Below are 17,724 nucleotides of genomic sequence, written 5' to 3'. Positions count from 1 at the left end.
TTCAGTACCACCTCGGGTCACTATGAGTACCTCGTCATGCCATACGGGTTAATGAATGCTCCTTCAGTCTTCCAATCGTTTGTGGATGAGATTTTCCGGGACTTACATGGACAGGGTGTAGTGGTGTATATTGATGACATTCTAATATACTCCGCTACCCGCGCAGAGCATGTGTCCCTGGTTCGTCGGGTGCTTGGTAGACTGTTGGAGCATGACCTGTATGCAAAGGTGGAGAAATGTCTGTTCTTCCAGGAGTCCATCTCCTTCCTGGGACACCGGTTGTCCGCGTCAGGGGTGGAGATGGAGATTGACCGTGTTTCAGCCGTGCGCAATTGGCCGACTCCCTCCACGGTGAAGGAGGTGCAGCGGTTCTTGGGTTTTGCCAATTACTACCGGAGGTTTATCCGGGGCTTTGGGCAGGTAGCAGCTCCCATTACCTCTCTGCTAAAGAGGGGTCCGGTGCGTCTGCAGTGGTCGGCTGAGGCGGACAGGGCTTTTGGGCATCTGAAGGACCTGTTTACCTCGGCTCCGGTGCTGGCGCATCCGGATCCCTCTTTGGCGTTCCAAGTTGAGGTGGATGCGTCCGAGGCTGGGATCGGTGCTGTACTGTCTCAGCGCTTGGGTACGCCACCTAAACTCCGCCCCTGTGCTTTCTTTTCTAAGAAGCTCAGTCCGGCGGAGCGCAATTATGATGTGGGGGACAGGGAGCTGTTGGCTGTGGTGCAAGCCCTGAAGGCGTGGAGGCATTGGCTTGAGGGGGCTAACCCTTTTCTCATTTTGACTGACCATCGTAACCTGGAGTACATCCGGGCGGCGAGGAGGCTGAACCCTCGCCAGGCTAGGTGGGCTATGTTTTTCACCCGATTTGTGTTTACGCTCACCTATAGACCAGGGTCACAGAACGCTAAGGCAGACGCCCTGTCCCGACTATATGACACAGAGGAGAGGTCCATTGAGCCTACTCCCATACTTCCGGAGTCTTGTCTGGTGGCACCGGTGGTATGGGAGGTTGATGCGGACATCGAGCGGGCGTTACGTACCTATCCTACTCCCCCACAGTGTCCAGAGGGTCGGAAGTACGTGCCGCTCGAGGTTCATGATCGATTAATATATTGGGCTCACATGTCACCTTCCTCTGGCCATCCTGGTATTGGACGGACAGTGCACTGCCTTAGTGGAAAGTACTGGTGGCCCACTTTGGCTAAGGACGTGAGGGTTTATGTTTCCTCCTGCTCGGTGTGCGCTCAGTGTAAGGCGCCTAGACACCTACCCAGAGGGAAATTACAACCCCTACCCGTTCCACAACGACCGTGGTCTCACCTCTCGGTGGATTTCGTCACGGACCTTCCCCCCTCCCAGGGGAATACGACGATCTTGGTCGTTGTGGATCGGTTTTCAAAGGCCTGCCGTCTCATTCCTATGCCAGGTCTCCCTACAGCCCTACAAACTGCTGACGCCCTGTTTACTCACGTCTTCCGGCACTACGGGGTACCTGAGGATATAGTGTCTGATCGGGGTCCCCAGTTCACCTCTAGAGTCTGGAGGGCGTTTATGGAACGTCTGGGGGTCTCGATTAGCCTTACCTCAGGGTTTCACCCCGAGAGTAATGGGCAGGTGGAGAGAGTGAAGCAGGATGTGGGTAGGTTTCTGAGGTCCTATTGCCAGGACCGGCAGGGGGAGTGGTCGGAATATGTCCCCTGGGCAGAAATAGCCCAAAACTCACTTCGCCACTCCTCAACTAACCTTACGCCTTTTCAGTGTGTGCTAGGTTATCAGCCGGTCCTGGCACCTTGGCATCAGAGCCAGATCGAGGCCCCTGCGGTGGACGAGTGGTTTCGGCGCTCTGAGGAAACCTGGAACGCTGCGCATGTCCATCTACAGCGAGCGATCAGGCGGCAAAAAGCGAGCGCCGATCGCCACCGCAGTGAGGCTCCAGTGTATGCACCGGGAGATCGGGTCTGGCTCTCGACCCGAAACCTGCCCCTTCGCCTGCCCTGCCGGAAGCTGGGTCGGCGGTTTGTGGGACCATTTAAAGTCCTGAGGAGATTGAACGAGGTATGTTATAGGTTACAACTGGCCATTAATTACCGCATTAACCCCTCGTTCCATGTGTCTCTCCTCAGGCCGGTAGTAGCTGGTACTCTCCAGGAGAGTGAGGTACGAGAGGCTCCTTCGCCCCCGCTGGACATCGAGGGGGCTCCGGCGTACTCAGTCCGTTCCATCTTGGATTTGAGGCGTCGGATGGGGGGCCTGCAGTATCTCGTGGAGTGGGAGGGGTACGGTCCGGAGGAACGGTGCTGGGTCCCTAGGAGGGACATCCTAGATCCCTCCATGTTGAGGGATTTCCACTGGAGTCATCCGACTCGCCCTGCTCCGCGTCCTCCTGGCCGTCCCCGAGGCCGGGGTCGGCGCACGGCTGGAGCCACGCGTCAAGGGGGGTATTGTCACGGATTCAGCCGAGGCTGCTCCTCCTCCTTGCTCGGGCAGGCTTCGGCGTTCGTCGTCCCCGGAGTACTAGCTGCTGCCGATCGATGTTTCGGTGTTTGTCTTGTTTGGTCTTCATTGTTTACATCTGTTTCCCATTATGTTTGATTGTGTTCCCTTTAATACCCTCTGTTTCTCATTGTGTATTGTGCGTTATTGTTTTTGGTCTTTGCGGCAGTTGCCCAGTTGCCCATTTCCCTCGCTGTTCGAGGTTGCCAGTGTACTTTGTTTTGTTGCACTGAATCTAGTAAAGTTTCTGCCAGTAGCTCGGTGTCCTGCTCTTGACTTCGCCTACCGCATACACGTCGCCTTGACAACCATGATGCTGATCCTCACCGAGAGGAGACCCCAGGCTACTGCCCTTCTCACAATGGAGAGCCTGTTCAGCCTACTCAGCCCTCTCTCTGCCCAAGGGCACATGAATGGCCATTTATCCTCTCTGAAGGTCACTGGGTCCATAGCACTGTCTGCCTGCTGCATGGGCTTCCATGTGATTGTGCATTGGGGAGATAGTAGTCCATGCAGAGTTGCATGGTGGGCTAGTGATTGATTGCAATTAGGCTAAGCATTGGGGCCGGTGTGAATGTGTACAGGCATTGGGGAAAGATTCCATTGAGTTGCATGGGTTAAACCTATGGAGGACTAAAAGTGCCACAATTAAATAAATAAATACACCATTAAATAATTACTTAAATGTGTCATTAATTAATTAAAATTAGAATTAAATACATAAATGTGTTATTAAATGTGTCATTAATTAATTCAAATACCGATTCATTTTATGTAAAATACATATATAATAATTTCACTATTTACATTTACATTTCATGGTCCTGCGTTGGAGTGCTTCCTGAATTACCTAAAACTGTCAAACTGACCCATCAAAAGTTGGTAGGCGGAACCTAACGCCTGATTGGTTACCCTCTGCATCAAGCCAAGACAAATCAATTCCGGATAATGGATTGATGCAGAGCTACTGAACACATTCCAATACACTGGGTGGCGCTATTCACCTCTACGTTGGTTTAGTTACACGGTTAAACAGAACTTTCATTGCAACGGCTAAAAATCAAGAGAAGACTCGGTCCTGCTAGCCCCAATGTTGAGACGCTGTGTGAGGTGCAGGACAAAATGTCTAAAAGTTACCTTCTCGGCTCGCCTCAGCTCGCTTGGAACCTCGACTGAGCAGGTGCTAAAAAAAGTATATGTTAGCAGGTACCAGGTACTTTTTTTCGTAATGGAAAACCAAAAAGGCGAGGCGAGGCGAGTAGGTACCATGTAATGGAAAAGCACCATTAGATTTTGAAGAAGTGTAATATCGTTACATGGTAAGTTTAGTCTTTTCCTGGTTTCAAAGGCTGCATTACAGTAAAGTGATGTCATTTTCTGAACTTACCAGACTGTTCTAGCTGTTCTATTATTTGCCTTTTACCACTTAGTCATTATATCCACAATATGATAGTTATTTATCCGAAATCTAAATGTGGAAGATATTTTGTGAATGCACCAATTGTCAACCTTACAATATCGTTGCAATATCGACATCAAGGTGTTAGGTCAAAAATGTGATATTTGATTTTCTCCATATTGCCCAGCCCTAATGTCAATGCATACACAGTTCAGATGAATTGACACAAGTTCAGTGTCTTTGAAAACATTAACACACTGTGCAGTAGTTGACTTTTTTTTCTTCCATTTACTAAAATCAAACTGTTCTGCACCTTCAGTGCTAACAGTACAGCATTCATGTTAGTCATTCTGTGGACCATAATGAGACAGGAAGCTTCAAAGAAACAGCTTTTTTTCCTTTCTTTTAAAAGGAAAGTAAACTTTCAGTTTTTCCTTGCTTGTTCTAACACAACAAATAAAAACATGGGTTGGACATCAGTCTAAGATTCTTGATAACACTTCCACAGTCTCTACATATAGTCTAAGTGCATCAGTAACAGAAACTCCTGGAGCTGGCAAAATTGCAACCTCTTCATCTGAGAGCTCACGGGCCAGCTGAACCTCGGGGACTGACACAGTGCCTCGATGAAGGCAGTGAGGTCCGTTCCAATCGATCCCATATTCTTCAGGAACCTGAATGGATGACAAGCATAATCAGTCTTGTACTTAAAACTAGTTTGACATGTCCTTACACAAGATTGTTATTTTTGGTCACCAAGGCAGTGAGAAATGAAATGTTACTTATTCAGTTTTTTAAAATAATACAGCTTTGCATAGTATGCACTGTAGAAACTACAGCTCACAGGTTGATCTTTAAAAGCTCGGGAGATTTTAAAGAGACAATAATCTATAGTAAATGTTTCATTTAAAGTATCACATTTAGCACCATTTTTTTCTCCCATAATTCCTTTGGGGAAACAATTTTAAGAAAGTGTTTAAAGTTCATTGTTAACCTCAGTAGGATCCTCCTCAGGGCCTTGCTCTCTGTAACTTCTCCAGAGTTGCTGTGGTGACTGATTCCTTTCAGTTCTAAGACCGTGGAAGTTCCAAGCATCTCGAAAAGAGTCGAGGCTTTGCTGAACCAGTGGAAGGAAAATCCGGTGCAGAGCGAAAAGATGGACTTCATTGTCTGGATTCAGTGTCTCCTGATCTTCCAATGAAGTAAAGATCTGATAGAAGAGGTCCAGGGCATGTTCATAAACATCTCTCCACATCCTCTCTATTCTGTGTTTAGGATAAAATTGAGAAATTGTTAATTTATGACATATGCTAAAGTACATTCAACTAGTATGTTAGTTGTGTGAGCCTAGTTGCCAAACATATTTATTTACCGCTGATTGTGGACACTTCTGCCTGTGATGTGTGAATTCCTGTCGGTACCTCTGCTTCTGATCATGAATTCTGCTACATCTGCATTCTCCCCCCTTTGTCAGACCGTACCCTTGATGGCAGCCCATACTGCTCAACAGCGGCGATAAAGCTCTGTAAGACCGTATGAGCTCTATTATTGCCGGCCACAGTCAGGTAGACCACTAAACGACTGAATCCATCCACCCCACCGTGGACAACAAATCTCCACCTGTTGCAAACACATGAAAAAATATAACTTTATTGTATAACAATTGTAATGAAACATATAGAAAGATGCATTGTTTATCTGCTAATATCACTGACCTGATAAGCTTATGGTGGCCATCTATATGCCACAAAGAGTTTGGGCCAGGAACAAAATACTGCCGTCGCCTTAATACACGCAGCCTCAGACGTCTCATGTAGACTCCCTCTGCATTGACTCTGCGTAAAGACTCTTGCAGTCTTGAGACTGAGGGGAGGAATTTAAAATGAATAACCACACACTCACTGGCTACTTATTTTGAGGATATAGTGGTGTCATAATAAAATAAATAATGTGTGTAAAACAGTCAACTATTACAGAACCACCACAGCTTCAAAAATGTACTTTACTGTCAGATATTGTACATATACATACATACATATATATATATATATATATATATATATATATATATATGTATATATATGTATATATATGTATATATATGTATGTATATATATATATATACATACACATATATAAAAATTATATATACATATACACATATATATATATACACATACATACATACATATACATACATATATACATACATACATATATATATTTATATATATACATACATATACATACATATATATACATACATACATATATTTATATATATATATATATATTTATATATATATATATACATACACACATATATATACATATATATACACATATACATATATACACATATACATATATATACACACATATATAGATAGATAGATAGATAGATAGATAGATAGATAGATAGATAGATAGATAGATAGATAGATAGATAGATAGATAGATAGATAGATAGATAGATAGATAGATAGATAGATAGATAGATACCACATGCTCGAACAGAGATGACCTGAGATTTTTGCCTCCTATGATATTTTGCTTTTCTATGATTATATTATACCCTTTACAGCAGGGGCACATCCGGACAGCTGAGAATATTACTGTCAGATATTGTTCCACCTCTATTAAACAGGAGGCTAAAAATCACAGGACATGTCTATCCTGATGATACAAGTCAGCCGTCCTGAAATGTGTGTTTCTCTTCACATTTCTTCTACACATTCTACATCTCAGAGGCGATGTCTTTCCATAAGCGGGCTTCCTTCACCTTTCAAAGGGGCAGAGCTCCAAATTAAAAATACATTTAAATAATGCCCATATTATTATCTACTCACTTGGAACATGCACACCTCTTGCATTCAGGTGACCACGCATTAGCTTGTAGCCGGTGTTTGGATGACTTCTGTGAATTTCACTTACAATACGGTCTAACTCCTCATCATTCACAGCTGAATAGAGATCTGTCTTTCTGTACAAACAAGAAAAACACAACATCAAGTAATGTTACCTTAAACGTCATATTCTTTCCGAGTGTATGAGAGCAGCAATTCATAAACAGAAAACTCATGAATTTAGTGTAAATACCTTAAACTGTATTGTTGCATGCGCCTCCTGATGGTCCTCTTTGACACACCGAACATCGCTGCAATTTGAACTGCGGGAACTCCACAAAGAAGTTGATGCTCCAGAACTGCACTCGGTATGTCAAACGCCAAACGCCCGGTCCCTGTGTGTGTTGGGCCTGAAGTGCCCTGGTACCAGAGAAGCGGTGGACAACTTCTTCTAGATTTGCAATCACTCTGTGGTCGATATCTTCGTCGGAAAGTGCGGAAATGACTCCAACAACTTCAATAAGTTCCTCTGCTTTACTAGCTACATGCTCTGGGTCAGCAGGTCCTGCTTCTACATCCTCTGCTAAGTTTAAAATGTCTCTAACCAACTCCCTGGAAAGTTCACGGAGATCCTCCATTGTCTCTATCCAGGTTGGCCTACTCTACTTCAGACCAAAGCAATGGATCAGACTAGATTCGCGTTAGCCCCGCCCACTGACTTTGATGGGTCAGTTTGACAGTTTTAAGTAATTCATGAATCACTGCAATGCAGGATCATGAAATGTAAATGTAAATAGTGAAATAATTATATATGTATTTTACATAAAATGAATCGGTATTTGAATTAATTAATGACACATTTAATAACACATTTATGTATTTAATTCTAATTTTAATTAATTAATGACACATTTAAGTAATTATTTAATGGTGTATTTATTTATTTAATTGTGGCACTTTTAGTCCTCCATATAAACCAAGAAAATAGATCAGAAAGGCAATCATGACAATAGAGCTGCATGGGCGAGAAAAACGCTGAGCATTCATGCCTGTGTGCATTTGTACTGGTATCCATAGTGCTACATGTTGAAGTATGGCACTTGACATGAGACTAGTCTTAGCAGCAGGTGGGCAGGTCTTTGCTGTTTCTGGTGGTATGTGAGCTGGTTGGTATTGTAGTGTAGTGTACTGTGAGGGTGAGCTGGTTGGTAGTGTAGTGTATTGTGAGTGTGAGCTAGTTGGTATTGTAGTGTACTGTGAGTGTGAGCTGGTTGGTATTGAGGTGTACTGTGAGTGTAAGCTGGTTGGTATTGTATTGTAGTGTACTGTGAGTGTGAGCTGGTTGGTATTGTAGTGTACTGTGAGTGTGAGCTGGTTGGTATTGTAGTGTACTGTGAGTGTGAGCTGGTTGGTATTGTAGTGAACTGTGAGTGTGAGCTGGTTGGTATTGAAGTGTACTGTGAGTGTGAGCTGGTCGGTAGTGTAGTGTACTGTGAGTGTGAATGTTGTGTGGTTGGTTGACATTGTATTATAGACGTTGTGTGTGAGCTGGTTCAGTTGGCATTGTACTGTAACGTTGTGTGTGAGCAGGTTCAGTTGGTATTGTACTGTAACGTTGTGTGTGAGCTGGTTCAGTTGGTATTGTACTGTAACGTTGTGTGTGAGCTGGTTCAGTTGGTATTGTACTGTAACGTTGTGTGTGAGCTGGTTCAGTTGGTATTGTACTGTAACGTTGTGTGTGAGCAGGTTCAGTTGGTATTGTACTGTAACGTTGTGTGTGAGCTGGTTCAGTTGGTATTGTACTGTAACGTTGTGTGTGAGCTGGTTCAGTTGGTATTGTACTGTAACGTTGTGTGTGAGCTGGTTCAGTTGGTATTGTACTGTAACGTTGTGTGTGAGCTGGTTCAGTTGGTATTGTACTGTAACGTTGTGTGTGAGCTGGTTCAGTTGGTATTGTACTGTAACATTGTGTGTGAGCAGGTTCAGTTGGCATTGTACTGTAACGTAGTGTGTGTGAGCTGGTTCAGTTGGTATTGTACTGTAACGTTGTGTGTGAGCAGGTTCAGTTGGCATTGTACTGTAACGTTGTGTGTGAACAGGTTCAGTTGGTATTGTACTGTAACGTTGTGTGTGAGCAGGTTCAGTTGGTATTGTACTGTAACGTTGTGTGTGAGCTGGTTCAGTTGGTATTGTACTGTAACGTTGTGTGTGAGCTGGTTCAGTTGGTATTGTACTGTAACGTTGTGTGTGAGCTGGTTCAGTTGGTATTGTACTGTAACGTTGTGTGTGAGCTGGTTCAGTTGGTATTGTACTGTAACGTTGTGTGTGAGCTGGTTCAGTTGGTATTGTACTGTAACGTTGTGTGTGAGCTGGTTCAGTTGGTATTGTACTGTAACATTGTGTGTGAGCAGGTTCAGTTGGCATTGTACTGTAACGTAGTGTGTGTGAGCTGGTTCAGTTGGTATTGTACTGTAACGTTGTGTGTGAGCAGGTTCAGTTGGCATTGTACTGTAACGTTGTGTGTGAACAGGTTCAGTTGGTATTGTACTGTAACGTTGTGTGTGAGCAGGTTCAGTTGGTATTGTACTGTAACGTTGTGTGTGAGCTGGTTCAGTTGGTATTGTACTGTAACGTTGTGTGTGAGCTGGTTCAGTTGGTATTGTACTGTAACGTTGTGTGTGAGCTGGTTCAGTTGGTATTGTACTGTAACGTTGTGTGTGAGCTGGTTCAGTTGGTATTGTACTGTAACGTTGTGTGTGAGCTGGTTCAGTTGGTATTGTACTGTAACGTAGTGTGTGAGCAGGTTCAGTTGGTATTGTACTGTAACGTTGTGTGTGAGCTGGTTCAGTTGGTATTGTACTGTAACGTTGTGTGTGAGCTGGTTCAGTTGGTATTGTACTGTAACGTTGTGTGTGAGCTGGTTCAGTTGGTATTGTACTGTAACGTTGTGTGTGAGCTGGTTCAGTTGGTATTGTACTGTAACGTTGTGTGTGAGCTGGTTCAGTTGGTATTGTACTGTAACGTTGTGTGTGAGCAGGTTCAGTTGGTATTGTACTGTAACGTTGTGTGTGAGCTGGTTCAGATGGTATTGTACTGTAATGTTGTGTGTGAGCTGGTTCAGTTGGTATTGTACGGTAACGTTGTGTGTGAGCTGGTTCAGATGGTATTGTACTGTAATGTTGTGTGTGAGCTGGTTCAGTTGGTATTGTACTGTAACGTTGTGTGTGAGCTGGTTCAGTTGGTATTGTACGGTAACGTTGTGTGTGAGCTGGTTCAGATGGTATTGTACTGTAATGTTGTGTGTGAGCTGGTTCAGTTGGTATTGTAATGTAACGTTGTGTGTGAGCTGGTTCAGTTGGTATTGTACTGTAACGTTGTGTGTGAGCAGGTTCAGTTGGTATTGTACTGTAACGTTGTGTGTGAGCAGGTTCAGTTGGTATTGTACTGTAACGTTGTGTGTGAGCTGGTTCAGATGGTATTGTACTGTAATGTTGTGTGTGAGCTGGTTCAGTTGGTATTGTACTGTAACGTTGTGTGTGAGCAGGTTCAGTTGGTATTGTACTGTAACGTTGTGTGTGAGCTGGTTCAGATGGTATTGTACTGTAATGTTGTGTGTGAGCTGGTTCAGTTGGTATTGTAATGTAACGTTGTGTGGGCCACTGACTATAACTGATGTATTAGTGGGTTGAATGGGTCCTCCGTCTCACTGCCACAGGAAAGGCTACTATATTCTACAGGCCTTTAGGCTGTTATTCTGCGCTTGTCCCAAATGACACTCTATTTCCTTTATAGTGCACTACTTTTGAACAGGGCCCATAAGGCTCTGGTCAAAAGTAGTGCACTATATAGGGAATAGGGTGCCATTTGGGATGCCACTATGGAAAATATGTTGGTAATACTGAGGCAGGGATAATAAAGCTGCTAATAAATCTGGTGGTTCTCTTCCCTTTTCCTCTAGAATACATTACAGGAGTATATAGTGTTACAGGAAACAGATTAGTACTCCAATAATGCAAAGAAATACACATTATTAACCAACAATAAAGTACAGCATGACTCATTCATTCACTTCCTGGTCTATAACATGTACCTGGTCTACAACATGTACCTGGTCTATAACATGTACCTGGTCTATAACATGTACCCGGTCTATAACATGTACCCGGTCTATGACATGTACCTGGTCTATAACATGTACCTGGTCTACAACATGTACCTGGTCTATAACATGTACCTGGTCTATAACATGTACCTGGTCTATGACATGTACCTGGTCTATAACATGTACCTGGTCTACAACATGTACCTGGTCTATAACATGTACCTGGTCTATAACATGTACCTGGTCTATAACATGTACCTGGTCTACAACATGTACCTGGTCTACAACATGTACCTGGTCTACAACATGTACCTGGTCTATAACATGTACCTGGTCTACAACATGTACCAGTCCGCATTTCAGTCAACCAGTCCGCCAGCCAGTTAGTCAGCCAGCCAGCCAGCCAGTCAGTCAGTCATTCAGTTCACCAGTCTGCCAGTCCGCCAATCAGCCAGCCAGTCAGCCATTCAGTCAACCAGTCCGCCATTCAGTCAACCAATCCGCCAGCCAGTCAGTCCGCCAGTCAGCCAGCCATTCAGTCCGCCAGTCAGCCAGCCAGTCAGTCAGCCAGTCAGCCAGTTAGTCATCCAGTTAGTCAGCCAGTCCACCAGCCAGTCAGCCAGCCAGTCAGTCAGCCAGTCAGTCCATCAGTCAATTACTCTGATCAACCAGGGCTCAGAGGGAGACAGGCTGAAGAGAGAGAGAGGCTGATTTGTTTACAGCAGCAGTCTGTCATTCTGTCTCAGGAGAGCTCCTATAACAGGCCTGCTGTCTCCTGGCTGCCTAGAGATGTCTGATAACAGGCCTGCTGTCTCCATGAATACACAGCAGGGTCTGTTACACAGTGTACTGTGACTATACAAGTGTGAAGACGCTCTTTCTTCACAAGAGACATTTGCTTACTTGCTTATGGCGGCGCGATGCGCAGGATGATGGGATGCCATAGCTCTCTGTTGTTCATGACAGCTAGTATTGTAGGTCCTCTCAATGAATAAAGACATATTTATTATTTTCTTCCTCACAACAATCATGTGAAAGTAGAGAGCACTGGGGGATAAATCATATACAATTCATACTGTAGACTATGCATGCATACAGCGAATACAGAGTTCTGGTCTCTACTGGATTCTACTGTCATATATTTTCTCCTACAGTCAGTTTTTCACATCACAATATCTCAGGTCTAGATTATGTCAAGCACTGTTTGATAGATGACTTAGTGAAAATCATTGCACATTGCATTTGACTGATTGTATTCGATTGAACATCTATCAAATCGAGATGAATTCATATTCTTACTTGACATGCTCAACATTTAAATGCTTGTTCTTGGATTTTCTGCAGCTTTCCAAGTTAAATAAATGTAAATAAATTAGCTTTCATCATGTATAAAATAATTTACTACTTTTCCCAGCTAGACTTTTAGACTGAAATCCAGTGTGCATATGAAGTCATGTCTGTGTGAAAGATTAGTTGGTCAGTTGGAAAGCACTGCTTTAAAACACAACGGTTACATCCCAAATGGCACCCTATTCCCTATATAGTGCACTAGTCAAAAGTAGTACAGTGGGGAAAAAAAGTATTTAGTCAGCCACCAATTGTGCAAGTTCTTCCACTTAAAAAGATGAGAGAGGCCTGTCATTTTCATCATAGGTACACGTCAACTATGACAGACAAAATGAGAAAAAAAATTCCAGAAAATCACATTGTAGGATTTTTTATGAATTTATTTGCAGATTATGGTGGAAAATAAGTATTTGGTCAATAACAAAAGTTTCTCAATACTTTGTTATATACCCTTTGTTGGCAATGACACAGGTCAAACGTTTTCTGTAAGTCTTCACAAGGTTTTCACACACTGTTGCTGGTATTTTGGCCCATTCCTCCATGCAGATCTCCTCTAGAGCAGTGATGTTTTGGTTGGCTGTCGCTGGGCAACACAGACTTTCAACTCCCTCCAAAGATTTTCTATGGGGTTGAGATCTGGAGACTGGCTAGGCCACTCCAGGACCTTGAAATGCTTCTTACGAAGCCATTCCTTCGTTGCCCGGGCGGTATGTTTGGGATCATTGTCATGCTGAAAGACCCAGCCACGTTTCATCTTCAATGCCCTTGCTGATGGAAGGAGGTTTTCACTCAAAATCTCACGATACATGGCCCCATTCATTCTTTCCTTTACACAGATCAGTCGTCCTGGTCCCTTTGCAGAAAAACAGCCCCAAAGCATGATGTTTCCACCCCCCATGCTTCACAGTAGGTATGGTGTTCTTTGGATGCAACTCAGCATTCTTTGTCCTCCAAACACGACGAGTTGAGTTTTTACCAAAAAGTTATATTTTGGTTTCATCTGACCATATGACATTCTCCCAATCCTCTTCTGGATCATCCAAATGCACTCTAGCAAACTTCAGACGGGCCTGGACATGTACTGGCTTAAGCAGGGGGACACGTCTGGCACTGCAGGATTTGAGTCCCTGGCGGCATAGTGTGTTACTGATGGTAGGCTTTGTTACTTTGGTCCCAGCTCTCTGCAGGTCATTCACTAGGTCCCCCCGTGTGGTTCTGGGATTTTTGCTCACCGTTCTTGTGATCATTTTGACCCCACGGGGTGAGATCTTGCGTGGAGCCCCAGATCGAGGGAGATTATCAGTGATCTTGTATGTCTTCCATTTCCTAATAATTGCTCCCAGAGTTGATTTCTTCAAACCAAGCTGCTTACCTATTGCAGATTCAGTCTTCCCAGCCTGGTGCAGGTCTACAATTTTGTTTCTGGTGTCCTTTGACAACTCTTTGGTCTTGGCCATAGTGGAGTTTGGAGTGTGACTGTTTGAGGTTGTGGACAGGTGTCTTTTATACTGATAACAAGTTCAAACAGATGCCATAATACAGGTAACGAGTGGAGGACAGAGGAGCCTCTTAAAGAAGAAATTACAGGTCTGTGAGAGCCAGAAATCTTGCTTGTTTGTAGGTGACCAAATACTTATTTTCCACCATAATTTGCAAATAAATTCATTAAAAATCCTACAAATCCTACAATGATTTTCTGGATTTTTTTCCCTCAATTTGTCTGTCATAGTTGATGTGTACCTATGATGAAAATTACAGGCCTCTCTCATCTTTTTAAGTGGGAGAACTTGCACAATTGGTGGCTGACTAAATACTTTTTTTCCCCCACAGTATATAGGGAATGGGGCGCCATTTGGAACACAGTCAACAGCTGGTGCTACTATACTGTTCCATTGACACTCCACTACTATACTGTTCCATTGACACTCCACTACTATACTGTTCATCATTGGCTTAATAAAGCATAATAAAGGAAATGGTTTAAATCATCCACAATAATGAACAGGATTGACTGTTAGATGAGGGGTTGTGACTAGGAAAAGAAAAGGTACTCTTAGGAAGCATTTACATTCTTTATGCTTCAATGTCATTAACCCAGTTTAACCTAACTGGCAAAGCAACAGTGATGAACCATGAGATTGATGTATGGATGGATGATGTGTGGTTGATATATAGATGGATGATGTGAAGTTGATGGATGATGTGTGGTTGATGTATGGATGGATGATGTGTGGTTGATGTATAGATGGATGATGTGTGGTTGATATAGACATGGATGTTGTGTGGTTGATGTATGGATGGATGATGTGTGGTTGATGTATAGATGGATGATGTGTGGTTGATATATAAATGGATAATGTGTGGTTGATGTATAGACGGATGATGTGTGGTTGATGTATAGACGGATGATGTGTGGTTGATGTATGGATGGATGATGTGTGGTTGATGTATAGACGGATGATGTGTGGTTGATGTATAGACGGATGATGTGTGGTTGATGTATAGACAGATGATGTGTGGTTGATGTATGGACGGATGATGTGTGGTTGATGTATAGACGGATGATGTGTGGTTGATGTATAGACGGATGATGTGTGGTTGATGTATAGACGGATGATGTGTGGTTGATGTATGGATGGATGATGTGTGGTTGATGTATAGACGGATGATGTGTGGTTGACGTATAGACGGATGATGTGTGGTTGATGTATAGACGGATGATGTGTGGTTGATGTATAGACGGATGATGTGTGGTTGATGTATAAATGGATGATGTGTGATTGATGTATAGATGGATGATGTGTGGTTGATGTATAGACGGATGATGTGTGGTTGACGTATAGACGGATGATGTGTGGTTGATGTATGGATGGATGATGTGTGGTTGATGTATAGACAGATGATGTGTGATTGATGTATAGACGGATGATGTGTGGTTGATGTATAAACGGATTATGTGTGGTTGATGTATAGATGGATGATGTGTGGTTGATGTATGTTTCATGGTAGGCTGTATGTACTGTATATCATTACACTACCAGTGTAACAACAGACCGTGTACTGTATATCATTACACTACCAGTGTAACACCAGACCATGTACTGTATATCATTACACTACCAGTGTAACACCAGACCATGTACTGTATATCATTACACTACCAGTGTAACAACAGACTGTGTACTGTATATCATTACACTACCAGTGTAACACCAGACCATGTACTGTATATCATTACACTACCAGTGTAACACCAGACCATGTACTGTATATCATTACACTACCAGTGTAACACCAGACCATGTACTGTATATCATTACACTACCAGTGTAACACCAGACCATGTACTGTATATCATTACACTACCAGTGTAACAACAGACCGTGTACTGTATATCATTACACTACCAGTGTAACACCAGACCATGTACTGTATATCATTACACTACCAGTGTAACACCAGACCATGTACTGTATATCATTACACTACCAGTGTAACACCAGACCATGTACTGTATATCATTACACTACCAGTGTAACACCAGACCATGTACTGTATATCATTACACTACCAGTGTAACACCAGACCATGTACTGTATATCATTACACTACCAGTGTAACACCAGACCATGTACTGTATATCATTACACTACCAGTGTAACACCAGACCAAGCAGCGGAGGTATCGATGTTGACAAGTGACAGAGACAGAGACACAGATCGGCATGAATGTATTCTCTGATTTGGTATGCAAGTTTCAGTGTTTGTCTGGTTTGACTGGGTATTCCAACCCCTTCATCACCAGATTAATGAGATAAGCCACTGAGACACATTCAGGCCTGTCTGGGACCTGAAGCTGTCAGGGGGAAAAGAGATTTGTGGTTGAGGTTGAGGTTAGGAGGAAGCCAACCCACAGTATAATGGACTGTAATTCAGATCCACACTAGGACTGGAGCCAGGCCAGACACTCTAAATACTAAGCCCAGTTACAGGCCAGTTAAAGGGAACACAATCATAAAACCCAACCTGTGTCCCAAGTGGCACCCTATTCCCTACATAGTGCACTACTTAATGCGTTAGCTTATGACATTGACGCATTACTTCCTTGTGAGCTCATGTGTTCCGTTCGCAATCGACCAATAAGCTTCTACGACAGGTTGCTAAGTCAGCCCACGACTAAAACTGTTGAACACGTGTGCCCTCCACGTCACAGCAGTGCATGAGGGAACACACACACAGCACTTCAACACATAACTGAACTTTGCAATAGATATGTGTTCATTTGTGTAAAATGGGATTGGACATGAAAGTACACAGAAGCCCATTATATTGTGGTAGGTCTCCCTTGTAAAATGGGATTGGACATGAAAGTACACAGAAGCCGATTATATTGCAGTAGGTCTCCCTTGTAAAAGAGGTATTCTGACCTCTATGGGACTTCCTGGATAAGTTCAATAAAAACTAAAGGTTGCAGGCCACTCACCTCGTAAACAGAGGAAGGTGAGGAAGTCCTCGGTCTTGGGCTTGCGTCTGGTGAGGTCGCTGAGGGGGGAGGTGGGGCTGGGGGACAGGAGGGTCTCAGACAGCTTGACTGGTGTGGCAATGGGGGAGCTGGGCTGAGACTGGGCAAACTTCCTCTGAGCCTGCAGCCGCGGTCTAGCAAGGGAGAGGAGAGACATTTGTACATATACATTCTATGGGCCCTGGTCATAAACCAGTGCACTGAATAGGGAATAGGGTGTCATCTGGGACTCAGATTAAGAAGAGATTAGACAGATATCAATATTACGCTGTTACAAAGAACCAATTGATTAATTGGGGCAATAAATGGAAGTAATTAGAATATCCCTGCCTTCAGTTGATAAGCTCTCTCTCTCTCGCTTCAGTTGATAAGCTCTCTCTCTCTCGCTTCAGTTGATAAGCTCTGTCACGCCCTGGCTCGGGGGACTCTCGTATGTTGAGCCAGGGTGTTAGTTTCTATGTTTTGTGTTGTAGGTTGTGGGTCTAGTTTTGCTTTTCTATGTTGGCCAGGGTGGCTCCCAATCAGAGACGGCTGTAGCTCGTTGTCTCTGATTGGGAGTCATACTTAGGTAGCCGTTTGGCACTCATTCATTGTGGTTTCTTGTTCTTATTTGGTTTGTGTTCAACCGTAGACATCACGTTATCGTCTGTTGTTTTGATCGTGTGATCATTCTCTAAATAAATATGTTCACCTTCAACGCTGCGCATTGGTCCTCCTCCTTAGACGATCGTGACAAGCTCTCTCTCTCTCGCTTCAGTTGATAAGCTCCCTCTCTCTCTTCAGTTGATAAGCTCTCTCTCTCTCTCTCTCTCTTCAGTTGATAAGCTCCCTCTCTCTCTTCAGTTGATAAGCTCTCTCTCTCTCTTCAGTTGATAAGCTCTCTCTCTCTCTCTTCAGTTGATAAGCTCTCCCTCTCTCTCTTCAGTTGATAAGCTCTCTCTCTCTCTTCAGTTGATAAGCTCCCTCTCTCTCTTCAGTTGATAAGCTCTCTCTCTCTTCAGTTGATAAGCTCTCTC

General features: G+C 43.6%; 1 protein-coding gene across 2 annotated transcripts in view; it reads right to left on the bottom strand.

Moving 5' to 3' along the window:
- The window catches only part of LOC121542623 (protein Jumonji-like), a 103,472-nt gene that overhangs the window by 53,967 nt on the left and 31,781 nt on the right, over positions 1 to 17,724 (bottom strand). For both annotated transcript variants that reach the window (XM_045226204.1, XM_045226205.1), the window contains exon 4: positions 16,670 to 16,842. In XM_045226204.1, coding sequence (XP_045082139.1) covers positions 16,670 to 16,842 — 173 coding nt within the window. The remainder of the gene's footprint in view (positions 1 to 16,669; positions 16,843 to 17,724) is intronic.

This window comes from Coregonus clupeaformis, chromosome 17 (genome assembly GCF_020615455.1).
Source record: "Coregonus clupeaformis isolate EN_2021a chromosome 17, ASM2061545v1, whole genome shotgun sequence".
In the NCBI taxonomy this organism is placed as follows: Eukaryota; Metazoa; Chordata; class Actinopteri; order Salmoniformes; family Salmonidae; genus Coregonus; species Coregonus clupeaformis.
The sequence above is the reverse complement of the archived record's forward strand: the minus strand, read 5'-3'. Positions and strand labels throughout refer to the sequence as shown.